We start from the raw sequence: 27,823 nt of genomic DNA, 5'->3' as shown, positions 1-27,823 counted from the left end.
TTCTGACATGTATTTTCTCAGTGGATATTAATAACACAACTACTATCATGTACTATCTTGAATTTTTTTCTATGTTACAAAAGGATCTTCATGCTAAAAAAGGTTAGGAACCATTATTCAAAGTCCCCTTTCAGCTCTGACATTCCTCATCCTAAGGTACTTTCCAAGTCTCACAATTCATTACAGTAACAAATGGTAATGATGGCTGTTGTTTCTGTGCTGCTTCATAGCCTCCAAACGATTTCATATGCATTATCTCTTTGATCTTCACAGAAACCTTATGAGGAAAATAGAACAGTTATTACTATTTCCATTTTACAGATGTAGAAAGTAGAGGTTAGAAAAGTAAAGTGACTTTTCTAAGGTTACATAACTATTAAGTGGCTCAGGCAAAATTGGAAACCAGTTTCCCCTTCCCCCAAAGGAAAACAGGACTAGAAATGGAAAGAACTTTTCATGATTAACCAGCAAACTGTTCAATGAAGCAAATCAACTTTCACAGTCTTTTGCACATAGTAAATGCTTGATACATATTTGTTGAACTGAATGGAGTAGAATTGCAATTCTTGCCAACCCTTTAGAAGGTTTAAGTGCTTTAGACTTATTTGGCTAATGCTAATTTAATAAACCAGAAGCTGTTAATTTTATTGGCCCATAAGAGACTTTCCAAACTCTAGTTTGACAAAAGTGGCTGGCTCTTCCTGCTCTTTATTTCCTCACCAGCCGTGAAGTCACAGGGCACAACAGTAAATTACAATAACAGTATCCATTGGACAAAAGCATTATGCCTACATGAATCACTTGAGTAAAGGAAAAGTTATTGTTATAGGATGTTGGCTCCAGATCAATTCTCCTACTTTGAAAATAAAACTTCTTGGCTTGACTTTGACAGTAATCTAGCAATAAGAAGTGATCATCCTAAGGTCAGTGTTCTTCTGACTTTCTTCATTCTCTACCCTTTCCCTCTCCTAGGATCACACTGTAGTTACCATTCTCCAGGCTGGGAGAAATTGAATCAGGAATAAGTGATGCCACTTATTCGAATCATTCATTTCCCTAGGATTTGAATTCAATTTCCTCTAAGGTCTTTTTCCTAGTGTAAACCTAGAATTCTACATTCTGACACTATCCTTTCCCCAATTTCGTGCTTGGCCCTGGAGATCCCTCCCCTTGCATGGAAAACTCTCAGGTCTTACCTTCACCTCCTGGAGTCCCTGACCTCCCTTGTTGTTCATCCTTCATTCTAGAAAAGGACCAATGATATCATGAGGGTGAGGTATTCACTTGCAACTAAATTGGGTTTAAGTGAGGCAGAGCTGTACAAAGTCATGAGCCTCACTCTCTCCTCCAGAATTATTTGGAGTCCAGTGGCAAGACTTAGAGGGAAATTTAGCTTAATTACCACCTTCTGCAGGAGGCTGGGGGGCAGGGAGGGGAACTCCTAATGCCCTCCACTCCAAGGTTCTTTTGTATTTGATTTGCAAGGCTTGTATATACTTACATATATTTGTTGTCTCCCCAGTTACAATAAAAGCTCAATAATGGCAGAAATTGTTTCAGTTTTGTCTTTGTCTTAGCGCAGTGTCTGGCACAGAGGATGCCTAATAAATACTTGTTGATTTGATTTGTTGAGTCAAGTTCACTAGCATATAATTTTCTGCCTATACTTGAAAATCACAACATTAGCTTTCTTCACACCTGCCTCATTTTTCCTATTCACCAAGATCTTTCAAAGATCATTGAAAATTGCTCAGCAGTCATATCTGCCATTTCTTTCAGCACCTTGGGATATAGTTCATTCAAGCCTGATGACTTGAAGTCACTGAGGACAATTGGGTTCTTCTTATCTTGGATTTAAACTCCCTATTAACCATTTTTGTTCTGTCCTTTCCCATCTAAGGACTACTCTCCTTAGCAAAGAAAATGGGAGCAAAATAAGAATTAAGTGGCTCTGACCTCTTACTCTCATCCATTTTCATCACCCTGAACAGACCTTTCCCTCCTTTGATACTCCTCTTTTCCCAGTATGTCAATATTTCAGTGGATCTGCAAGGCAGTCGTTGCAGATGCTTTGTCTAATAGTGCAGAAAGGCAACCCATCCATCTATCAATCAATCAATAAACATTTTAGTAAGCCATCCACATTTTCTCATTCTATGCTTCTCTTGCCTATGTCCTCCAAAAATTGATTGCAGGGGCTCCAAACAAGGCACTGTAGGAACCTTCTTCTAAGCCTTTTTAACATGCTTTGGTTACCAGTGAGGCACTTTAATTTTCTGTCTCATCCCTTTACTATATAACCAACCTGCCTCCTTTTCCAGTCATCATTTTCTAGATGAAATCCTTTACCCCATTTCCTGCTGCAGTCTATTTATGCCCACCATATGATTCTCCTTGCCTTTTGAGTCACCCACAAAATTGATTCTTCAGAGATTGTAGTGTCCCATGAGTAGTAGCTATGCAATATCAGAAGAATAATGGTGTTAAAAACATAGGTTTGTGTTTCTGGGGCACACTTGGGATTGTTGAAAACACTGTAGAAATTCCCAAATACATTCTGGGCCCAGCTCATTCTTCCTCTGCAGTGTCTGTCCTAAACATACGTACTAATGGTTTAATCCAATGAGCTCTCCACCCAATAGTCTATCGTAGTGTAGGCAACAAGCTTCCTTCATCCACTCATTTCTGCACATTCAGGGTATTAGGCTAACTTCTTGTAAATGGTCTAGAATCTAAGGACGTTCTCTAGTATTTTGGAGTCTGAGGCAATAAACAAAATGTCATCCAGAAACAGGTGCAACTGGGGACTTCAGCCTTATAGGGAATCCCTCTTTCATTTCATTTTCATCACTCTGCACTAGATAGCCTTCATGATAGTGATAAATGCCTTTAGCAAGCATATGTCCCTGTTTTATGCCTCACCTGATCTTGATTTTCTTAGGATTGTTGAACAAAGTTATCTTTGCTCTTGTATCAAAGAATTTCTTACTAATATATGCCTGGCAGACACTTTTTTGGAGGAAATACTTGAGAGCCATATTTTATTTCACTGAATCAAATACCTTTTTTAAATAATAAATGAAACAGGATTCTGTATATCTCTATACCTTGTAGTCGATTGCATGAATGTGAAATTTTGATCTGCTTTAGAAAAAATTTTGAAAGCATATCTATGTCCTTTTCATATTTTTTTGAGGATACCTTTGATAAATGTGTGTAACATTTTCATAAAGAATTTATGGAGGTGAGGTAGCTAGGTGGCACAGTGGTCAGAGCACTGGCCCCGGAGTCATCAGGACTTGAGTTCAAATGTGACCTCAGATACTTACAAGCTGTGTGACCCTGGGCCAGTCACTTAACCCTGATTGCCTCCAAATTAAAAAAAAATATATTTATGGAGGTGACATAGTAAATTTATGCATCAGTACTTATTGATATCCTTTTGATGACCTTTTTTCAATATACTATCTTTGATTTTCAGTTACTTAGGGGAGTGTGCAGAGAAAGAAAACCTGCCAGAGAGGTTCATGGTTTGGCCTCTGTTCAGAAAAACATTAGATCTGCAGAGCTGGAAGGAGAACCTAGGAGGCCTTTTCCAAGCAGTGGATTGCTGTGGTTCTCTGAATGTTGCTGTCTGAATTTCAACGTAAAAATCTAGACTAGTGCTGTTCTGTAGGAAAACTTCTAGACTTTTAAGCCACACCAAGCTCTGGGAAAAATTTTAAAAATGAACTGGTAATTGGGAATCTCATCCAAGGATTCATGTTTTCTATCTCTACTTTCTCTTCCCTTCTCTCCCTCACAGGTGTGGATGTGTGGAGGCCGAATGGAGGACATTCCCTGCTCCAGAGTGGGTCATATCTACAGGAAATATATCCCCTACAAGATCCCCACAGGAGTCAGCCTGGCCCGGGTAAGATGTTGGTTTTGCCAAGAGAAGCCCAGGATAGGAGGGGTAAATCTCCTCTGAATTTTACATTTTATTCTGAACTTAACAAAAACCAAAAACAAATAAAATGAGCATTTCCATATCCATAATAGAAAAGATGAGAATTATACGTGGAACCATGAGTTTCTATTTTGTAGAGCCTACTTTCTTAAGAATTCTCTCAGGTCTGAACTTAGCCCAAACTTGGGCTAGCTGGAGAAGGCCACAGCTCACCTCAAGATTTTCTTCAGATCTTAAATCTCTCTACAGATGCTCATACCAGTTGGACCAAGTTTGATGACAGAATTCAAATCCAAAGGATTTGGGGAACTGGACAGGTTAGACTTTAGGGCAAAATCTATTAAGATGACATTTCATAGAGGCCAGTGTAAAGCCCTGTAGTTGATTTCAAAGAAGCAATTTCACAAGTACAATTTAAAAAGGCATGACTGAGCAACAGTTTGTATGGAAAGATCTGGGGATTTTCATGGACTGCAGATTTGGTAGGAGTCAGCAATGTGACATGGCAGCCAGAAAGGCTGATTCAACCTGAGATGCTATTCAGAGAAGCACAGGATCTAGATCTTGGGGAATGAAGGACTCCATCCTGGCCAGATCATATCTGGAGCCCTGGATTCTATTCTGGGGGCCACATTTTAGAAAACTGAAGTGTCCAGTAGAGAGGAATCAGTTTGCTCAGGGGGACTGAAGGGGCTCTCCATAAGGCGTACTTAGCACAGAGAAGAGAAAACTTAGTAGGGACATGATGGCCATCCTCAAGTATTTGAAGGTCTAACATATGGAAGAAGGTTTCCCTGCTTGAACCAGAGGTAACTCAAGGTGGCTCCTTCCCCCAGGTTCCTAGGAAAAACAAGTAGAAGATGAACATAGCCAGATGACCCCTTATCTGAGATATTTCAAAAAGTATTCTTGTTTAGTTAACAGTTTAGTCTAGGTGACCCCTTAGGTCCCTTCCAGTTTTTTGGTTCCATGATTCTGCAAAGTCACTAACCTTTTCTGGGCCCCAGTTTCCTCCTCTGTAAAATGAGGGGATTGGACTAATCTCTAAGGCTCCTTTTGGCTCTAGATACTCTGGCCTGTGGACATCAAAAGCAGACTTGAAGGGTAAGGAGTTTAGACTCATTCAGTCAGAGTAGAACAAGCAAGAGGTGTAGAAGTGTTTATTTTACTGTCTTGTTGCACTTGAGTGATGGGGAGTCTGAAGGCGTTATGGTATTTATAAATACACACTGAGCTCCTAGCCTGGGAGTCAAAAAGTCCTGGATTTGATTCCCAAGCAACATCACTCAGTATAGCCATGTGTCCTTGAACAAGTTCCTCCACCTTTTGAACCTCACTTTCCTTATATCGAGTTAAAATTGGCTTCTTTATAACCTCCACACAACGTTTGAATAAACTCCCTATGAATCAGAGCTCTCCTAAAATGGAATGGGCTGCCTGAGGACATAACAAGTTCCCCTTTTCTGAAAGTTTTCAAACATAATTTGGTTGGATAATAATAATAATAACTAATATTTATATAAAGCATTCTAAGGTTTGCAAAGCACTTTACATTATTTTCATTTTAGCCTCAACAACCCTGGGAGGTAAGTGCTATTATTATCCCCATTTTACAGATGAGGAAACTGAGGCAGACAGGTAACCTCAGACTTAACTGAAGTTAACTAAAGCCCAGGGTCACAGCTAATAAGTGTCTGAGGCCAGATTTGACCTCAGATCCAACTGACTTCAAGTCTAGCACTCTATCCACTGTGCCACCCAGCTGCTTCTATTTGTCGGGGATGTTGTGAAGAGGATTCTTGGCCAGATAGGTTAAATTAGATGATCTTTGAGATACAACCTGAACACGTGTGTGTGTGTGTGTGTGTGTGTGTGTGTGTGTGTCTAAAACCCTTGAAATGTGAGCTGTTATTAATGAAAGGCCCCATGGTGTAGTGAGAAGAGAAAAACCCTGGAGTGGGAGTCAGAAGACATAGCTGTCATTCCAGTGCCAGCTACCAAGGGTCAGGTCATCTGGGTGACCACAGGCAAGTAAGTCATTGCCATTTTCCTCACCTGTAAAATGGGGATAATACTTGTACTACCTATCTCACAAGATTACCAAGGGAAGTGCTTTATAAAGACCTATGGAAATGGAAGGTGTTCTTATTCTCCCTGAGTGGCCCAGGGACCAGATGCCTGCTTGCTTTACCAAGAGGGGAGGCTCCAGGTGACCTCTCCCTTTTGCAGTTCCTGAAGAACAACTGCCTCCTATCTGACTGAGCGCCATGCTGGAGGGAGCACCCTCGTAAGGGTCCATTCTAACTGCCTACGAGGCATAAGGTAAAAGCCCAGGGTCCCTAGAGTGAGGGTCTCCCACCTGTCATCTAGCTCACTGCTATGGAGAGGGTTTGGTCAAGTTCAGGTTGCCACTATTCTCCCCAATACCTTTCTACCCAATAGAAACGCTTCAGCGCCCTCTAGTGACGTAAGATCATAGTGACCACACCAGCCGCTGAAGAATCAGTTTGATTGATTCACCAGCCAAGGCCAACTGAGATTTTAGAATAGAACACCCAATTCACAAGGGACCTGAAGAGGCCACTTAATCTCTCCCCATGTTATCAGACAGCACTCCCTTTGGGAGCATTCCAATTCAGTTTGCCTCATCTAACATTCATTCAGCGCTACCTGTAGGCAGGCTATTGGGCATACCAAGAGAACTACAGTAAAGACACTGTCCACAAGGAACCTACCATCTAAGTTGCAGGGAGACGAATTTCTGCTTACAGTAAGGGAAAACTTGCCCAGTGGAGCTGTCCACCGGTGAAATGAGCTTCGCCCAGAGAGCAATGGGCTCTTCACTTCTGAAGGGCTTTAAGTACAAGCTGGATAACCACTTCTCAGAGATGTGGTCCAAGGGATTCCTGGTCAACTACAGGTTGACCCCTTCCTTCAGGAAGTTTGAGAGTCTAAAAATTAGGGCAAGGCCCAAGCCTATGGCTTTCAGAAGAATTCTGGGAAGTGAAAGATCACTTTCACCTAAAGGAAGAATAGAGCTTTCATGGAAGAGGTGGATTGGGAAGGAAGCAAGAAATTTTAACCAAAGGTGACAATTTAGGGGCCATCCATTTCAAGCAAATAAAGACTCATTTTTAAAGGAGATCATACCACCTCTGTCAGTTCCCTTGTTTAAACAACACTTACTGCTAATTCTCTTGTAGAATCATAGGATATTAGCACTGGAAAAGGCCTCAGTATATAGACTTGCCAGATCTCAGGCTCAGATGTTAGAAGATGAAGTCCAACCCTTCCTTAGGCAGGAAATCCCTATACATCATGTTGACAAGTGGTCATCCAGCCTCTGACTAAAGACCCCTACAGATGGACTATCTACCACCTCTTCAGGGAACCCATTCCAGTTTGAGACAGCTCTAGGTTTTAGCGAGTTTTTCTTTTCATTGAAACCTATATTCCCTTGACTTCCATACACTGTTCCTAGTTCTCTCTAGGATCACATAGAACAAATCTAATCTCTCTCCCAAATGACATGCAAGTCTCCCATCATTTCTTCTCTTCTCCAGGCTAACTATCCTCCAGTGCCCTGAAATGAAATTTAGGCCAGTTTCCCCCTGTTTTACCTACCCTAGACTAGCATATTGCTTTCAAGTTTAAACCTGGCTGGTGATATATAATATGCCCCATGAACTCTTTTCGACCTCCTTCAATCTTAGGAGGCTATAGCTGTCCTCATTGTGTTAAGTCTTGCAAAACCGCATGGATCCAGGAAGCTGACTCTTCCTGTTGACTTAATGGTGGGATCTTAGCTGTGCTTGCTTGCTTAATAGGAGCCTAGAATTTTTTGAATGTTTTAATCAAGAGACTTGCAGGTTATCGTTCCCCCCCCAACACTGTTTCAGAATTTTCTGAGTGGTTCTTAAGATTTAAAACACCAAGAAAGTGGGAGAGTGGAATCCCATTTTAGTAGGAGGTAGAAGAGTATGGTGGAAGAAGTAGAGATAGTTCTCTGCACATAATAACCACTAACCAAATATTTGATGAACTGTTGAATTGAATTATCTTGAGTTCTAGTCCCAGCTCAGCCACTAAAGAACCGTTGTGACACAAATCACTTTATCTCTGAGGGATTCCCTTTTCTCTATAAAATTAGGAAATTAGGTGGTCTCAAGTGTCTCTTTAAGCTCTGACATCCTACACTGTACATTTTAAAGTCCTTCTCAGTTCTAAGCTGCTGTGATTCTGATTTTGTTCTGTTCATTCTTGATGTCCCCAGCCTCCCAGTTATGAAATCCTTTTTGTTTCCTCAGTTATCTCTCCTTTCTCCCTCTCCCCTTAACTCCCTCCTGTTATTCTTTGCCCCATCTCTTTTCCCCTCTCTCCATCCTCTCTTTTATTATCTGTCTCTCTCATAATCTGCCTCAGGTGCTTGCTGCCCTTATTTGCTCTCCCTTTTATATGCATTCCAAACTGCCTTGGCTCATATCCTTCTTTCACACTAACAAACTGTTGGGGAGATTTTTTACAGAGATCGTAGTCCTAAGATAAAAAGATAATGGTCCAACAGTGAAATTTTAGGAATTAGCTAGAATGTGGGAAAGAATACTTTAAGACCTTTCCAGCACCCCTGAAGTAACAGACCTGAAGTAGTTGGATATTAATAATCATTCATCTTTCCTACAGCACCCTATGACTTACAATGTGTTTTCCTCACAACACCTATAGAAATAGGTAGTTTAAGTATCATCCCATTTCTCACATGAGCAGGCAGAGGATTAGAAAGGTGAAATGATTTCTACAAGATCAAACAGCTGTTACTGTGATAGAAGCTCAGATCTTCCTCCTCTGAGGCCAGTGCTTTTTCTGGGCTGCTTCTCAGAATAAGGTTGACTCTTGTGATCTCCCCATGGATTCTGCAAAATAAGAATGTCTACATAGGCCAGTTCCATCTTGGCTCCACCAAGAGCTTAACATTCTTTTCCTTCTATCTCTCTTCTCCCAGAATCTGAAACGAGTGGCAGAGGTGTGGATGGATGAATATGCAGAATACATTTACCAGCGCCTTCCAGAGTACCGCCATCTCTCCACAGGGGATGTCTCTGCCCAAAAGGATCTGCGAAACCACCTAAACTGCAAAAGCTTCAAGTGGTTCATGACTGAAATTGCCTGGGACCTGGCCAGGTTTTATCCTCCGGTGGAGCCCCCAGCAGCAGCCTGGGGAGAGGTGGGTTTTGAGGAGTGAAGGAGGAAGAAGAGAGGGTTTCTTCTGTTTCTTATTTCATTGAGAATGCAAAACTGGAAGGAAAGATTCTTCCCCCCCACCTCCTTCCCTGCTACTTAGCTACCTATTTTAGAGATAGGGCCACTGAAACCCAAATAAGTGGTGAACAAGAGCTAACAAACAGGTTGTAAGGAAGTTGTCAAAGGGGGAGCCAATCTGCCTAATTTAATTTGGTTATATAACTTCCAATCTTACTCTTGGTGGAGATTCACATACTCGAGATGAAGCAATGATCTAGACCTAATCCTGGCTGTGACCTACAGCAACTGGCCTCTTTCTTCTGGGCCTCACTTTCTCTAATCTGTAAAATGGCACTATTACCAACTGCCTTTTCCTTTCCTCCTAAGGATTTTCTGGGAAGAAAATGAGATGATTAGATGTAAATATTGTGTGTAAATGTTGTAGAAATAAAATACAGTTGTAAACTTCTTGAGGGCAGGGTCTTTGTCTTATACTTTTCCACATATTGGACACAATGCTGGATACATAGGCACTAAGTAAATAAATAAAATCATAGGACATTAGATCTCGAAAGGTCCTTAGAACATAGCACAGTTATCCCTTCCACTTTGTGGGGGTTAGGGGCATGGCACCCCCTCAATCTGGAAAATCCTTGTAAAATTTTTTGGCCCTCCCTTCATACCAGAGAAGAAGTCTGACTTTTTCTTTTATGGGGTGTTTACAGTACCGTATTGTAAAATTTGGGTATATTTATGGTATTAAAAGATAAGATATGTTGATATTATATAATACCATACATGTATTTTATGCATTTCTGAGTTTCTGAACTTTTTCTGTGTCCCATTTAATTTTTTATGCCAACCTGCAATATATTGAAACCTTGATGGAGAAAGTAGTAATGTGGAAGGGATAGCTGTACAAAGAATTTCAGGGTTAGAAGAAATTGCATAACAGGAAAAAGAATGTTAGATCTGGAAAGGCGCTTAGAGATCATTTATTTCCCTCTGGGTTATTAGATCATTGCTAACCTCTTTATTTTGAAAAGGAGGACACTGGGGCAGCTGGGTGGCACAGTGGATAGAGCACCGGCCCTGAAGTCAGGAGGACCTGAGTTCAAATCCGGCCTTAGACCTAACACTTGACACATACTAGCTGTGTGACCTTGGGCAAGTCACTTAACCCCGATTGCCTCACTTAAAAAAAAAAAGAAAAGAAAAGAAAAGGAGGACACTGAGGCCCAGAGAGGTTGTGACTTCTCCAAGACCCTATATCCCCTTAGGAGCAGAGTTAGGGCCCAAACACGGATGTCCCACTCTTTCTACTATAACATGTTGCCTCAGGACAGGGGTTCTTAATCTTTTTGTGTCATGAATTCCTTTGACAATCTGGTGAAATTTATGGAACCCTTCTCAGAATAATGGGGACTTCTTAAAATTCATAATTGAGGGAAATACTAAATTTTAGTTAGAAGTTAGGGAAAATAAAGGTGTGATTTTTTTTCCCATCCAAGTTCCCTTGAAATCTATCCACAGACCCCAGATTAAGAGTCCCTGCCTTAGGGAGAATGATAAGATGATTCCTTAGACTCTCTCATTTCCCTCTGTAGAGCTGTCTGTTCAATGGCTAAGTAAATAGTTTCTTTGACCCTGGTTTAATTGAGCTTCCTTTAATGAGAGGTAGACAGTGCCATAAGGTTAACTTAAACTTTAAGGTCACCAACTTGAAGCTTAACCATATTAATGGTCCCCCTTACCCCTACCAGTCCTTGGAGTTCCTGTCATTATGTTCCATTTTTTCTGGAAAGCTTTAATTGAGTCTTTGGCCCCTAAGCAACATATTCACAGAGCTCTCTTTGCCATTTCAGATCCGTAATGTAGGCACCCAGCTGTGTATAGGCACAAAACATGGTGCTCCAGGCTCCCCTCTGAGATTAGAAAGCTGCGTCAAAGGCCGAGCGGAGGCAGCATGGAGTAATGTGCAGGTAACCCTCCCTTAGCGGGGACCTCAGACAACTAGGCAACTCCAAGTTAGACTGTAGAATTCCTCTTCTTCAGTCCTGTAGTGCCAGAGGCCCGAGTGACTGCTCCAGTGCCCTCTAAGTCACATCTGAAGGAGAAGAGGAAGAAGAGAGGGAATGAATGGGAGGGCCCAGAGAGAGAGGTAACGGAAGAGTCATAATGTATTACAAATACTAAACATGGGCACAGAAGAGCCCAAGGCAAGTCTGTGAGGCAGCTCCAGTATTCAATAATCAATTCCCTAGACAGAAAAAAGGAATTTGATTAATGCCTCTGATGGTGCTAGAAAGAGACTCAAATCCACAGAGCTGTATATATATTGACCTATTGGAAGAATCAAATATCCTCAAAAGGGCAGCTTTAGTACATTTGCAAAGACAAAACTAATAATTAAACCAACTGAAGTCTAAAAATAGAGTGCGTAAGTATCCTTAGCAGAAGCTGTCAAAAGAGGAATAAATCCAGGTCGACTCGCAGATGGAGTGGTATTCGAATCATGGGGTCTTAGATCTTGGAAGAGACCTTAGAAAATAACACATAGAATATTCAAACTAAGAAAGAGAGCTAGAAGAGACCTTGCATATTTTCTAGTTCAGCCACCTAACCTTATAGAAGAAAACGAGTCTCAGAAAAGGAGAGTGACTGACCAACATGATGGAGAAACCATAAATGCAGTCTTGGAAGACAAATGAAGACACTAAGGGATTGAACTGATGATCACAATAATCATATTAATATCACGAACTATATGTATATATTTGGTTAAGCCAAACCAGCCAACACATCACCTACATTGGGCAGCGTATGCAGCACTCTAATCTCATGGGTCCCCATTTTTCTTTTGAGATGGGGCAAGGTTGTACTGTCTGCCCTCTAGAACCAAAATTATTCATTGCATTCATCTGAGATCATTAGCTGTCTTTAAGTGCTATTTTTATTTATATTATTGGAGTCAATGGTTCTCCTTGATCTACTTTCAATCTGCATCAGTTCATAAGTCTTCACATGTTTCTCTGAACTCTTCATAGTTATCATTTCTCATAGGGCAATAATATTCCATTACATTCATATGCTACAGTTTGTTCCACTTTGTTTCTAGCTTTTTGCCGCAATTAGTTCTTAAGAGGCCTCTAGCTTCCTGCCATCATCTTCAGGATATTGTCCTTTGTGTTCCATAGCCATCAGCAAATCACCTGCCAGGTCTTTGAAAAAAAATGTTTTGCTCTCTTAAAAAACTAACTACATGATAGGTTTTCACAATTTTATATATATAATCTTATTTCTCTGTTCTTTGCATATTTAATGGTTCATGTTGGCTGATATTTAAGTTCATAATAAAAGAGCAAATTGAATTTTTAGAATTATCCATACTTGAAAAAAATAAGTTTGTTACAGTCCCCTATAAAGAAGCCTAGCCCTAACCTCCATGACAGGAACTTGGGATCACAGTGGCATAATAGTCCATTTAGGTATTCTTTCTCCTGTCCTTATTATAATGAAAATGGTTATGGCTGTGTGTCCACAGGTGTTTACCTTCAGTTGGAGAGAAGATATCCGCCCTGGAGACCCCCAGCACACCAAGAAGTTTTGTTTTGACACTGTATCCCATAGCAGTCCTGTCACACTCTATGATTGTCATGGCATGAAAGGGAACCAGCTATGGAAATATGGAAATGTAAGAGTGGCAGCTAAGTGGTTACCAACCATCCTCCCCTTCGGTCCAATATAAGTTGTGTTGAATAGAGCTGCTATAAGACATCTATAAAAATCACATTAACAATAATAGATCAGATTAATACAGGACTTTATGGTTATAAATACAGTATGATATGAGAGACATTTATTGAGTGCCTACTGTGTGCAGAGTACTATGCTAGGCACTGGGGATGTCCCTGCCCTCATGAAGTTTGCAGTCTAGCATTTGGATAAGATGTAAGCGCAGGTAGCAGAATAAGCAACATCACGTGCTCTATGTGTCGAAAAACAAAGCACTATGTGACGTCTAAGGACAAGGTCTTTATCAGTGCTGAGTACAGTTGGTCACTGCAGGTTTTCCAGAAGAGACAGCAAAGTGTTGCTCACATGGTCTTGTTTGAGCCTCCCAACATCCCCAAGAAATAAGTAGTACAGGTATACTGGGTCCCCATTTTATAAGTAAGGAGATGGAGGGTGAGGAAGACAGAAAAACAGAAGGACCTATACAAGGTTATACAGCTAGTAAATGGCCTGGCAGGTCCTCAAGTCAAGCCCCCCGACTCCATCTAGTGCACTGAACATTAACCGTCAGAGCACAGACCCAGAGCAGTCACTACAAGACTTTCCCCCTAAGGATGACTTGCCATGGGGAGTGTTGGATACAGTCCAACTTCATCAGCTGAAGAAGAAAAGTATAGTGGTAAAAACAATGAATTCAGAATGAGTAGACTTGAGTTCAAATCATGTCACTTCCCTTCTTAAGCTTCATAATGGGAGTAGTAACCTTGTGCTCCACGTCTTTATAAACTATAAAATATTTAGCAATGTCAGTGACCATTATTTGAGCTGGCCCTGTCATCATTTAATCATAGTAACACTATGATTAGAGACCCTAAGAAGGTTGTAGTTAGCCATGTAATATAATGTCTGAGTACATTTAAAGGAGATTGGGGGACTGGTAAGGGGCCTCCAATACAGGGTCCCCAGTTGAAGGATTCCCTGTCCAGGGAAACATATATGCCAAGGAACAGCAAAGGTTTTTTCATCTAATGCTCTTTGAAATGCTGGATGAAATTGAACTTATTGGATCCCTTAGACACATTCCTTATCAGACTTATCTTCCCAGTAGCTCCCCAAGGATCACTAGGGCAGAATGTGTTCTCCCAATGTTGAATGGGCACGAGGTCATCTCATTAGATTGAGACAGGTAAAGTGACTGTCTAGGGCCACACAAGTTGGTGGCAGAACTGGGACCAGAACCTCGGGTCTTCTGACTCCTGTTTCAGTGTTTTTCCCGCTACATTGAAGTGACTTAGAAAACCAGGTAGAGAAGAATGTCTGCCTAGCTGGAGTTTGAAGACAGCGGCCTTTCCTTTCTCTTTATAGAAACAGTGTACTATTCATTGTGTCTCCCCTTGCTCCTCCTGTCCTCTGTAAAGCAAATTCTGTCTTACAATCTCTCTGTTTTCCAGGACAAGACTCTGTATCATCCCGTCAGTGCTGGCTGCATGGACTGTAGTGAGAGTGATCACAGGATCTTCATGAATACCTGCAACCCATCATCTCCCACACAGCAATGGATATTTCAGTACACAAACTCAACTGTCCTGGAAAAATTCAACAAGAACTCTGACCTATAAGCATAGCAAATATATGTGTGTGCCTATATGTGTCTGTGTGTGTATATATATGTATATGTGTATATATGCATATGTATATGCTCACACATTCCCCTAAACACACATATACACATATTGCAACTATTTTTTTTTAAACTGGTAAAGGAAAGAGATTTTTTTTAAAGGAATAAATTTTTTTTAAAAAAAATTAAGGTCACAGAGAATGTCTCCAGAGGGGGTGGAGAGATGACATGATCTAAAGGACAATTTTAATTTTTATAGTGCTGCAGTACTCACTCCCTCAGTACCTCTCCCTATTGGGAAGATCAAGGACATTCATGGACTCTTATCAGAACTGCTGTTCCCTCTGAATCAGGCCTAAAGCCACCCATTCCAGGAACAGTGGACCTGACCAGCTCTGGTGCTTCCCCCCCGAAACAGTGCAGCTGCTTTGGGAGGGAGGTTGGAAGTGCCCCTGTGGGGTATTGAAGCTTTCCCAGGTGATTCCCTCAGCATATCTGAGGTTTAAGGACCCGACATCATCTCCACTTAACCCCCTCCCCTTCCCAGTTAAAGGAAGATCTCATAGAAGTTATTTGATCAATACTGGGTGAAAATGCAGATTAAAGAATGGGAAAGTCCTCAAAGTCTTGGGTTGGGAGGGATTTAAAGGGACCACAACAGTAAAGATCATCAACTAAATTGGACCATATGTTCTACATTATTTTTTCAGCATTTATGAGATGGATATGGGTTCAGGGGCCCAGAAAGAACAATAGTTTCCTTCCTATAGGTATGACCTTTGGCTTACATATTGCATTGGTTATAATATAGGCTGCACCTTTCCTCTAAATCTGTTTGTCCAAAATGGGAGTTTAGCCTCTCATCATTAGTATCTGTCTGCCCTACCCTCGACCTTCTGAGGCAGCCTGGATCAAGACTATAATTTGCAGTTGGTCTCCAAGCTTTTATTTTTTTCTCTTTCACATGAATGAAGGTTTGGAAATTTGCTAAAGGTGCCTATTTGCCATTTCCCCTAGAATTCTCTACAACCCCTTTAACCCTGATTTGCTGACTACCACACCCCACACATCCAACTTTTACAGTAAATTTATTTTTATATAGTAGTTCTGTGTAATTATTTTCCACCATATCAATATTTCTTACTGCACTAGTGACAGCCCAGATTTCTATAGTGCTTTGAGGTTAACAGTGTTTTCATAACACTTATATGAAGATCTTAGCACCAAGTATTATCCTTATTTTACAGATAAGGAAACAGACTTGGAAATGACTTGCCCATGGTTACATAGGTATTAAATGACAGAGACAGGCTAAACCCAAGTCTTCTACTCCAAGTCCAGTGTTTCCACTTCACCACAATTTAACCACTGTTGCCTGGTTCCTTCTCCAAGATGTGTGATCAGTGATGGGTGATACCTCCCAGAGGGCAAACACTGTAGTCTAGCCCAGGTGCGCCTTTTTTCCCCTTGGCTCACCAGGACACAGGCCTTAATTTGCAGTTATAACAGAGCACTAGAATCTTACCTGAAGATAGCACTAATCTAACCATACCTCTAGCTTCCAGGAACACCTCAGCAGCCCTACGACCACCCCCTGAATTCTTAACTCATGATGGAATGAATGGTGAGTTATTAGCTTCTAGAAGTCAACAAGGAAGCTGAAAGGCTTACTTTAAACCCAACTGACAACCAAAACACTGAGAGTCACTTGTGGAGCTTGTTGTGATGGGGCAGCCCATCCTCCAGAGGGAGGAGTGGGACATCCCTTGGAGGCATAATGGGAAAAGAATTGGTCTTGGAAGCCAGAAAACCTCCTAGCTGTCCGGTGGAAAAGGAATGAGACTTGTGCTTGGCAGAACTAGAAACAATGAGTGGAAGCTATAGAGGGATGGATTTGACCTCAGTGAACAATTCAAGTTGTCCAAAAGTAGTATGAGCTGCTTCAGGAAGTCGTGAGTTTCCTATCATTAAGCAAAAAGCAAAAGCTAGCCGCTTTTTCATAATGTTTAGATGGGATTCATTTTGAAGTAGAGGCTGGACTGGATGGTATCTGAGTTTCCTTTAAACTCTAGGCTCCAAGCCTGGCTCTGCCACTGATGAGCTGTGTGACCTTGGATAAATCAATTACTGTCCTTGAACCTCAGTTCTATCTATAAAACTATAAACTATAAAGTAGGTATTATAAGAATTAACACTGCCTACTTCCCAGGAATGTTGAGAGGAAAGACTCATAAAATAGAAAATGTGAGTACTATTCTTGCCACCTTGCCTAAGACAAAAGACCTTGGGGTGTCCCCTCTCTGGCTTTCTCTGTAACCTAACGCCCAGGTCCTCTGCTCAAAGGTAATGTTCCTCCCAGCAACTGTCAGAGTTAGTACTCCAGGCCACCAGTAGTCTTCCACGCTGGCAAGGCTCCATCCAAATTGATGAGAAGTTTCTCACAGTCCCTTAGAGTGTGTTGGTACAATACAGAGAGGTAATTCTCCCCAACAGTAAAGGGTCATTTTTTTTTCACTGCGTGGTCCTCAGCCCTGTCTAAACCAGCAAGTCAAGAGCTAGGGGAATGAGTGACTCTAAGGTTATCATAACCAAGTTTGATCTGCTTTGCTCAGAGGGGGATGAATAGTACTAGTGTCTTCAACCTCCTCTAGCTTCTGTCTTATTTACAGTAAGGGAAGAATCCAAGTGTCCCATGACCAGATATACATCTTACTAAATTCCATTCCTTAATAGGTTCATCTTGCTCAGTTAATTACATTCCATTCTCCCAGAGGCTTCCCAAGCTAATGGAAAGTACTTGCTTAGCCAACCTGCCACCCACTGATTAAAAAATAGAAATTGTGTTTGGAGACCTATAATGGAGCAAAGGTGTGAAGCCATTATTCCAATTAGTTTTCACTATTTAGAAATTAAATTACTACAGCAAAAGTCTGGGAACAGAACCTCACATTTGCATTTAAGATAAAAATCTGATTTCAAGTGCCATCCATCATTTCTGGGGGGAAATGGACAGGTTTCTTCTGTTGCAAATCAAAGATGTTACCATGAAGAAATTATTAAAATCATCCCACTCCTCCTCTTACCCAAAAACTATTAGTATGTTAAACCTCGGTTCCCTTTTCCCATGCAGATCTGTTTTCATATTCACACTAAGATACCATTTGTAGAAAGAAAGTAGAGAATAGGAGTCTTTAACTAAAAAGAGGATGTCTGATAGACCAGTAAGCTTAAAGGCCATTCCTGGCAAAATTCTAGAACAGACTATTGAACAGATGGCTTACAAAGCATTTAGAAAGGGAAGCAATGATCTCCAGGAGCTAGCATGGGTCCACTCAAAGCAAGTCACTATAGACCAAAATCTTTCATTGACAAGGCTACAAGATGGGTAATCAGGGAGTTATGCTTCGAAGTTGTATGAGTGCATTGCAATAAAGGGCATTCAGTGGTTTCACGTTATCTTGGTGGGCAAAATAGAGATACAAATAGAATCATCATACATTTTGATTGAGATGTAACCACTGAAACAATTGGACTCATATTATTGGTATCAATAATCACATGTTAACTGAGGGAGAAGTCTACAGTAGAGTGCAATAGGGTTCTATCCTTGTTGCTGTTAGTTTATGATTTTTGTGAAGATAGATGATGTTATCAAATTTAAAGATGACGGGAAGATAGGAGGAATATCTGATGACAATGACAATGATAAAATTAGGATCCAAAAGTATCTGAACTGATTCAAATGGTGCACTGCAACTAATCAGAAATTGACCAAGTATAAATGTAAGCGACTCAAATAGTTATTTTAAACTGCTTAAGTACTGGATGGGGGAGATATGGTTAAACGTCCATTTGATCCAGTAATTAAAAAAAAAAAAACCTGAGGGGTTAATGAACTACAAAGCACACTATGAGTCAGCACTGTGATGAAAAGCCAGGAAAAAAAAAAGTGAATATGACCTTAGACTACACTAATAGAAACAAAGTGTCCAGAACAAAGGCAGTGATCGCATCACTGTTTTCTGTCCTATCAAACCACACATCAGCTTGGGGGATCACATTGTAAGGGGACATTGACAAGCTAGAGCACAACCAGAAGAGGGTAACCAGAATGGTGAAGGTACCGAGCCTCATGACTATGTCTCATGAGTATCAGATCAGTTGAAGAAACTAGAAATGTTTCTCTTGGAGAAAAAAACAGGTTAAGGGGTGGGGGTGTATCTCTGTGTTAAGACATTGCAATAGCTATGATGTGAAAAAGAAGTTATACTTGCTTCATTTGGCCCTTTATGGCAGAACTGTGTGGAAACTTCAGGGTGGCAGATTCCAACTCCAAATATGAAAGAATTGACTACTAGAGCTATCCAACTATCTAAAAGTGGGCTGGGTTGTTTCATGAGATAAGGAGTTCCCCTTCCTGGAGGTATTCAAGCAGAGGCTGACTAATGACTTGTCTAGGATGTGATAGATAGGAGTCCCTCGGCAGGTAGGAGATTGGACTAGTGACCTCTGTGGTCCCTTCCAACTTGGAAATTCTTTGACTCTGTGCCTACTTCTTTGGAATTCCTTAGGGAGCAGTTGGGATTAACCATTAAAGAGGGATACAGCACCATCAAAACATAGGCTGTGCCTTTTAAAAAAAAATGCAAATGTATACTAAGTGCCTAAGCTTTCAAGTGCCTTACTGCACAAACAAGCATGAATTGGGAGAAAGGGGAAAGAGTTGTTGATGCTGTGTGCAACTGCTGTCTGATGAGTGTGTGTGTGTGTGTGTGTGTGTGTGTGTGTGTGTGTGTGTGTGTGTGTTTTGGTGTTTAATTTCCAGTAGGAGATTTAGACTTGGAGGAGGAAAACAAGACAATAGGCTGGACCAAGATGGGTTTCTTCTTAATTCCCCTGGATACTGACCTTGAGATATAATCCTCCATACAAAGACTTTGACTCTTCCCCCTGGGAAAGGAACCAGAGTTCCAGGACAGCCCTTGGTCCTGCCAATCTCTTTGGTCAAGGGGACAGCTTTCTTTGTTCCACAGATCACTTCCATCCACAGAGCACATCCTTCATCCATAGAATTCCTATCATTTCACCATCAAAAAGGAAATGAGGGGAAGCTAGGTAGCACAGTGGGTAAAGCACCAGCACTTAAGTCAGGAGGACCTGAGTTCAACTATAACTTTAGACACTTACAAGTTCTGTGACCCCGGGCAAATCACTTAACCTCAATTGCCTCCAAAAAAAAAAAAAGGAAATGGTGGAAGTGGTCCCCTAGTTTTCCAAGTTGATGTACCTGAATGGTACATCAATGGTAATCTGGCCTGAATGGGCCAGATCAGCACTTTTAACCTGCACTAAATCTCCCTGGGAAATATGAGCCTTGTTAGCCACTCAGTCTCAAAAATAAGATGGATGATACAGAGTGACCAAAAACTGACTACTCTTCAGTCTCCTTCGCTGGACCATCATCCACCTCCCACCCACCATCATGAGTATCATCCAGTGCTCTGTCATGAGCCCTCTTTCTACACCTAGTAATCTCTTTTTATACTCAGAGATTGGATTCACTTATCTCTGCACAGATGGCTCCCAAAATTACATATCTAGCCCTAATCTCAATCATAAACTACACCCTTGCATCATCAACTACTAGCCAGACTTCTTTAAATCTTATCAGCATCTTAAACTCACCAAAACCCACCCCACCCCCCTCTCTGGTGAAGACTTCACCCATGTTTGCAACCTTGGAATCATCCTCAAATCTTCTGTCTCTCACCTTCCTTGCCATATGCTACAATTGCCAAATCCTGTCAATTCTAACGCCATAACCTCTCATACCTCTCATACGTATAACTCCTCTCTCCACTCACACAGTCACTTAATCTAGTTGCAGCCATTATCTCTCACCTGAACAAATTGCACTAGTCCTACTTCTGATTTCTCCCCTCTCCAATACATCCTCCATAGAGCTACTAAATTATGATTCCTAAAACACGGCAAACCATGGCATTCCTCTACTTCAAAATCCACAATGGAGTCCCTATTGATTTTTTACAAACTCTTTAACTTAGCATTTACAGCTTTTTGCTATCTGACGCTGACCTACCTTTCTACAACTACATCCCTTCACAACACTCTACACTGCAGCCAAAAATGACCTGTGGCTGTTCCTTCAGCTCAGCCTTCCTTCTCCTACCCACATGCCTTTTGCACTGGTGTTTCCGCTTGCCCGGAATACACACCCTCTTCACCTCAGCCTCTTAGAATCCTTAATTTCTGTGGTGCTCACCTTTGGAACCAACTCTTATTCAAAGACTTTCTGGATTCTCTTCCTCCTAAGATTACCTCAGATTCACTCATTTACATATATATCCTACTCCCCAAGTAGAATGTAAGGGGGGGAGAGAAGGGAGGAGGAATTATCAGGCCACAAAATGAGAGGCCCATTCTAGTACTGAATAGTCTTATAAATAAGATGGCTGATTGAGCTTGACCAAAAACAAGTCATGATCATAAATAAATAAGATTAAAATCTTTGTGTGGTATTTACACTGGTTCTGAAGCCAATTCTAAGAGACGAGCCAAAAAATATTTTGGGCAAAGGCACCCTGAGGGGATTACTTTGAATTAGGTAATGCTCTTTTACAGACATATATTTTGACATAAGCAGTTTTTTAACAGTCATGGTTTGAACTCAAAGCATTTGCAGGTCCTTGGCAAGGTTTACATATGAGCCTCCTCTGTTTGTGTGTTAAGTGCCCCAAACATGATGACATCACAAAATTTTCAACCTTTAAATGTTTAAGTAAGTTTATGCACTAAAAAGTGGCCCATACTGTGCCCTACAGAATGGCTGCCTACTGACCTATCCCTTCCTGGGTCTCCAGTCACATACCTTGTGCTTTCATCTGGGTAGTTGTTTTTATGATATCCCTCTTTTAAGGTATTTGGAGCTAGGAAGAAGGTATAGGAGCCACCTTCTCCATTAGAAAGAAATGGCTAATCCCAGTTACCATAGATAGGTAGAGAACAGCTTCCAGAAATTAATGGACAGAACAACTGAAATGGGGTAAGTACCAGATTGGGCTCTAGCTGGAATGAAAGCAGTGTGAACTAGACTTTCTTGAGCAAGAATCAGAGTAGCAGAAGGCAAAGAAAGCAATGATGATAATGCGTAAAATCTTTAATGAAAATGAAATTACATAAATACACACGCACATTTGTTCTGGACCTGTGATTCCAGGTGCTAGCTGGGTGGAGCAGTGGATAGAGTACTAGGCCTGGAGTCAAGCAGACTTGAGTTCAAATTCAGCCCAAAATACTAACTGGCAGGGAGACCTTGGACAAGTCACTTAACCTTTCTCTGCCTCATTTTCCTTAACTATAAACTGAAAATAATAGCACTGACCTCCCAGGATCAAATAAGATATTTATAAAGCAGTTAGTGCAGTAAGTGGTACATAGTAGGTACTAAATAAATGCCTGTTTTCTTCTTTCCCAGTACAGGAATTTTCTCTACAGATGCAGATAGGCATTTAAGTTATCTCTTCCAAATTATGACTTTCCCCATCTCGAGTTTCAATGTATCATGGGTAGGCATAAGAAATTAAATGGGAATTTTGATCGAGTTTTGCAGAAGCTACAGATGACACATGAAGGCCAGAAGATGACACAGAAAAAAAATAAGAAATTTAGAAATGCAGAATTGTCATTAAAAAAAAGGCATTCCAGTAGACCTCTGGTATCATACAAGAAAAGGGTAAGTCCTTATATGATTTCCTAAAGGAAAATGAAGGTAAAGGGTCTATCCCTATGAATTTTCCACATCTCAGGAGTGCTGAGCCCCTAGCCTCCATGATATGGAAGGGATAACTGTAGTTTTATAACATATAGTCTTAGATCAAGAGTTCTTAACCTTTTTTGTACATCATGAACTCCTGGCAATCTGATGGAAGTCTGGACCCTTGCTCAGAATAATTTTTAAATGCATAGAAAATAAATACAAACTATTACAATGGAAACTAATTAATCAAAATATAGCTCTCAAAATATTTTTTAAAACAAGTTTCATGGGCCATAGGTTGAGAATTTTTATGATTTAGAAAGTTACCTGGGGGATGTGAGGATGTGACTTGGCTAAAGTCTTCTAGACTATATCAGAGACAGAACCCAAGCCCAAGTCACCGCTGCTCCAAGACTGACCTTCTATCCACCCGCCAGACTGCCTGTCCTCTCACAGAAATATGAACTTCTCAAAGAGATCCTAATTTATTCTAATTAGTAAGACAGTTTTAGCTGAGAGGTGGAGAAAGATCATTGTCGAAGATTTAGCTGCCACCATTAAACTCCTTGAATAGGAATGGTACTCTGCAGATGGCCTCAGAATACCTGGCCAGCTACCTACACAGAAGAAACACTCCATAAAGTTTGTATAAAATAATTGAGAAAAATAAAGTTTTTAAATACAGGGTGGGGATATGTGGAAAATGTAGCTTCCAGAATCTTTGATGCTCAATTTATTCACCCTTTTCTCTCCTTTCATCCCCACCATAGAAAATACTATTGAATTTGGATTCCTCTTTACAGTGGTAATTTTATTTCCTCTTTGTCTATGCTTATTCCTTCCATTTTGAAAGAACAATGTCTTTCTCAATGGTGACTTTTTTTTTCCTGTTCTTTGTGTTTCTGGTCCATTCCACCAGTCTCTGGGGCAACTAAATATTCTACCTTAGATCAATCAGAGCTCCCCTGGCAGTGATGCCTGGTTTCGTTCTGAAGATTGAATAAAGGATCTTTTGTAATGCTTCAAAGACAATGAATTTTCAATGTCTTCTCAAGATTTATAAGTGTGAGGGCGAGCCAGGGGTTTCTAACAAGCCATGGAGCCATAGAATGTCAGAGTTAGAAGGGAACTTAGAGGTCACCTAGTCCAGACTTCCTCTCACTGCAGGAATCCCCTTTATAATATCTTGGAGGAGCCACTGTCCAGGGGCTCTGCTTGAGCCTCTCCACGAATGGGGAAGCAGCCCATTCTACTTTCAGCTCTCTCGATTAGGAAATTTTTCCTTATTTGGAATTGAAATCTGCCTTCCTAAAACTTCTCTGTTGCTGGTCCCAATTCTGCCGTATGGGAACCAATCAAAGCAAACATGCTTACTCTTCTATATCATAATCCTTCAAATATCTGAAGAAAGGCATCCTCCCTCCCTACCTTTAACCTTAGTGTTCTCATTTCCATACTAAATACTCCCAGTTCCCAGGGCCATAACTAACACAAGGCACCAGGGATTTTTTGCCCAGCACCAAAACATTGTGGTGAAGAAGATAGACATTCAGGACTTGTTTCCTTCCTGTGATATTCCTAATGGGTTGAAGAACCAGCAGAGGACTGCACACAGATAATGTGCTCTTTTCTTCTGTGTTGATGTTCTGGAAGGCCCTCAAGCCCGGGCTGCCACCTCTTTTTCCTACTCATGGTCCTATGATCGTTACACTGCCAGGGTTTGCCTTCTCTTACAGTTTTGTCCAACTTTGATTGACCAGAGCAGACTCCCCTTGCACCACCTGGCTTGTGGCCCTAAAACTTGTAAAACACCCAGGATCGGGAATGATGATGTTGCCTGCCAGCCTTGGGCTGTCTTGGTATCCCTGTCTTCTTCCACCACAGCTGAATTTGCCCCAGATGTCATAATTCTTGGTTATGGCTCTGCCAGTTCCTTCTGCTAATCCTCAACAACTTCCTTCTTTCCTAAGGGAACAATCTCGTGAAGATTATTTCATTGGATTGGACTGAGTGGACTGACCATTGACCTGAATGTCACCCAGATGCTTTCTCGAAGGCAGAATGCCTATTTGTTACTTCACAGTTTGCAGTAGATAGGATTCTCTACATTTCCTTCCAAAGGGACAAAGAATCATAAAAGAACAGAGACAGATAATAAGATCATAGATCATTAAGGCAAAAGAGGGGCAAATATGCTGACCTTTACCTCCCATCCAATATTCCCTTTTGCAAACTCCTAAGTCTCAGCAGGGGTGAGGGTAGAGGGTGTACAAACTATACATGCTTTTCTACTGCCCGTTGAGTAGATTGCAGGTCTCTGAGTGTAAAAATACCCCAACTACTTGTCCCCTTTGTAACACTTTGGAAAGGACCAACTGAAAGTCTGCAAAAGGTATTGTTATAAATTTTGACACTTGCTGTAAAATAAGACCCTGGCTGTCCACCTGTAGTGTGCGAATGTTATTGACAAGCATTGGGTTTTGGCCTTGGTGAAAAGTTATTTAAACACTTGGAAAAAGCCTTAAGATGTACCCATCCATCAGTTCCTTCAACAGTGTTAAATACCCAACGCTTGCACAACCAAAGCTGTGTAAAACTGTCTAGCAGGCTCTGGGGAAGTCAAGACAATCAGAAAGGTCAGACCCTTGCTCTGGAAAAGCTCTCAATGTAGTAGGGAAGATATGATATTTACAAATTAGATTATGAGAAGTCCATAGAAGTACAAAGTGCTATGAGAAGTTTGTGGTAGAAGAAACTGATTTCTGCTGGGAGGATCAGGAAAGGTTTAGAAGGGAAGTGGCACCTGACTTAGACCCTAAAGGGAAAAGATGGCCTTCAACAGTCCACAGCAATAACCCAAGAGAGCATTCTAGGTATAGAATATGGTACAGGCAAAGGCCCAGAAGAATGAATAAAAAGCACTTATTAATGCTTACAATGTGCCAGATACTGTGCTGGGAATACACATTAAAAAAAAACAAAAAAACAAAGCAGTCACTGCCCTCAAAGAGCTTACATTCTAATAGAAGATGACAGCATGTATAGTGGCCAGGGAAGAGTATTTTGGTCCAGGAAGCCACAGGGCTGGTGAGTGGAGTCACAGAGCAGTTATCCCTGCCTTCAAGGAACTGACTTCTAACAGGGAGATAATGTGTACATGTAAGTACACATGTGGACCATTTTAAACATGCAAAATAAATACATGGTAATTCTAGAGAGGAAGATATCAGGCATAGAAGAATTCAGAAAAGGCAAGGATATGTCAGACAAGAAGAGTGCCTGGTGGGGCAGCTATGTGCCACAGTGGATAGAGCACTAGTCCTGGAGTCAGGAGGATCTGGGTTCAAATCCAGCCTCAGACACATAACACTCACTAGCTGTGTGACTCTGGGCAAGTCACTTAACTCCAATTGCCTCACAAAAAAATAAATAAATAAATAAAAGAGTTCCTGGAGCAGAGACAGACTATTACAAGAAAGGCTTGGGCCAGAAATTCAGAGAGATTTTTGGGACTTCCATAGTCTATGCAGCAGAGTAGTGGAAATAATGCCAGATTTTAGGGAGCCTTGAATGCCAGGCTAAGAAGTTTCAACTTATACTACAGGCAGCAGGGAGCCATTGAAGATATTTGAGCAGTAAGTGGAATATAATGAAAGCCAGGAAGAGTAGCTGAGCCTATACTTTACTAGATATGAAGTAAATCACTACCGAAGATTTCTGAGCAAAAAAATCACATGATCATATCTATCTATGCATAGGGACACGGGTATGCTAGAACCAGATCATACCAGCATAGGAGAGCTGATTATTAAATTTTAAGTGTGAGCATTTACACTCAGTAAACACTACAGGTAAGGGCTTGAGTTTTATTGTCTTGTTGATTGTCAAGACTTAAGAAAGTGATGAAGAAAAATGTTAATAATACAGATTAATCTTTAAAGTGTGTCTTTCATGGGGAGGGGGAGGCAGGGAGGGAAAACCAGTTGTTAAATGTTTACCAGCATAGGGATTTTAGATTTACAGCAGGATAGAATCTAGAATCAAGTCCAACTATGTCATTTTACAAAAGAGAAAACCAAGGCACAGAAAGGTTAAGACACTTGCCCAGGGTCACACAGCTAGTGAGTATCTGAGGCAAGATAAAACCCTGGGGTATTCCTGACTCCAACTCCAGCGTCCTATCCACTCTGGCACCATGCTGCCTCCTTCTGGTGGCAGTATGGAAGAAAGATTGGCAGGGCAAAAGAACAAACATAGGAAGATCCATTAGGAGACCACAGCAATAGTCCAGCTTTATACTAGGGTGGTATTGGTGCTATCAGTGAGGCAGAGATGGCACCTGACATGTTTATCCAGTCAGCCACAAGTCTTTATGCCCTTTTAGGTTAGCCACAGCTTCCACTGTCATCATTTAAGGTATGCAATTCTTTATTCTAAGACTCTTTCTTTTCTTTCTTTTTTTTTTTAAGACAATTGAGGTTAAGTGATTTGCCCAGGGTCACACAGCTAGTAAGTGTCAAGTGTTTGGTCTGAGGCTGGATTTGAACTCAGGTCCTCCTGACTTCAGGGCCGGTGCTTTATCCACTGTGACACCTAGCTGCTCCCTAAGACTCTTAAGGTGAGAGACAGGTAGGCAGAAGTGAAGCATCATTGCTGACACTTAAAAGCCCACCAGAGGGTGCTCTGGACCTCACTTGGTTCAGGACCATTTGGGGAGAACCAGCCCAGCTTCATCATTTGGGAAGGTCACATTGTTCTGGTGAATCAGCTTGTACTAACAAATCCCCTACTCTGACCTCAGGAATAGTAGCATCTTCAGTTTAGGGGTACAGCATGGTGCTGTGAAAATGGAGGCAGTGTTCTGGATTTGGAGTCAGAGGACCTGGATTTGAATACAGCCTCTGCCAACTACTATCAGTGTGACTTTGGATAAAATATATTCAGGGCCTCAGTTTCCTCATCTGCAAAATGAGGGGTTTGGGCTAGCTGATGTCTATAGTCTTTTCCACCTCTAAGTCTATGATCCTAGAATGAGATTTCTATGGCTCTTTTGTCTTGTTAAAGCATATTCATACACTATACCTCCTTTTCTTTGATCGTTCAATACTGTGATGATTGGGTACTATGTTCATTTGTCAGGTAAAGAAACTGAGATTCAATGAGAAGAAGGATTTGCCCAAAACTGCCTAACTAGCTAGTGGAAGAGCCAAGACTAGACTTTGGGCCTCTCCATAAGAACACTCAGCTTTTCCAGCTCTGTCTTAAAAATATCTGTGAAAACTGAGGGCCTAAGAGCTACTTCCAACATCTTGGAGAACAATTTGAAATATGCCTAAAGGACTATAAAACTGTGCATACCCTTTGACCCAGCAATACCACTAATTGATCTGTATCCCAAAGAGATCAAAGAAAAAGGCAAATTACCTGTATGTTACAAAAATATTTATAACAGATCTTTTTGTGGTGGCAAGGAATTGGAAACTGAGGGGATGCCCATCAATTA

The 27,823-nt window shown here is 41.1% G+C and overlaps 1 protein-coding gene across 2 annotated transcripts in view; it reads left to right on the top strand.

Moving 5' to 3' along the window:
• The window catches only part of GALNT10 (polypeptide N-acetylgalactosaminyltransferase 10), a 166,737-nt gene extending 152,123 nt beyond the window's left edge, over positions 1 to 14,614 (top strand). The window contains exons 8-12 of one of the 2 annotated variants that reach the window (XM_027841980.1): positions 3,806 to 3,913; positions 8,949 to 9,170; positions 11,053 to 11,169; positions 12,732 to 12,881; positions 14,374 to 14,614. In XM_027841980.1, coding sequence (XP_027697781.1) covers positions 3,806 to 3,913; positions 8,949 to 9,170; positions 11,053 to 11,169; positions 12,732 to 12,881; positions 14,374 to 14,541 — 765 coding nt within the window. In that variant the 3' untranslated portion in view covers positions 14,542 to 14,614. The remainder of the gene's footprint in view (positions 1 to 3,805; positions 3,914 to 8,948; positions 9,171 to 11,052; positions 11,170 to 12,731; positions 12,882 to 14,373) is intronic. The other variant, XM_027841981.1, reaches the window with a different exon arrangement.
• Positions 14,615 to 27,823: the final 13,209 nt, after the last annotated feature.

The sequence above is a fragment of the Vombatus ursinus genome, unplaced genomic scaffold (assembly GCF_900497805.2).
Source record: "Vombatus ursinus unplaced genomic scaffold, bare-nosed wombat genome assembly UNPS02014863.1, whole genome shotgun sequence".
NCBI classification, from domain to species: domain Eukaryota; kingdom Metazoa; phylum Chordata; class Mammalia; order Diprotodontia; family Vombatidae; genus Vombatus; species Vombatus ursinus.
This window is presented reverse-complemented; position numbering and strand designations above follow the sequence as displayed.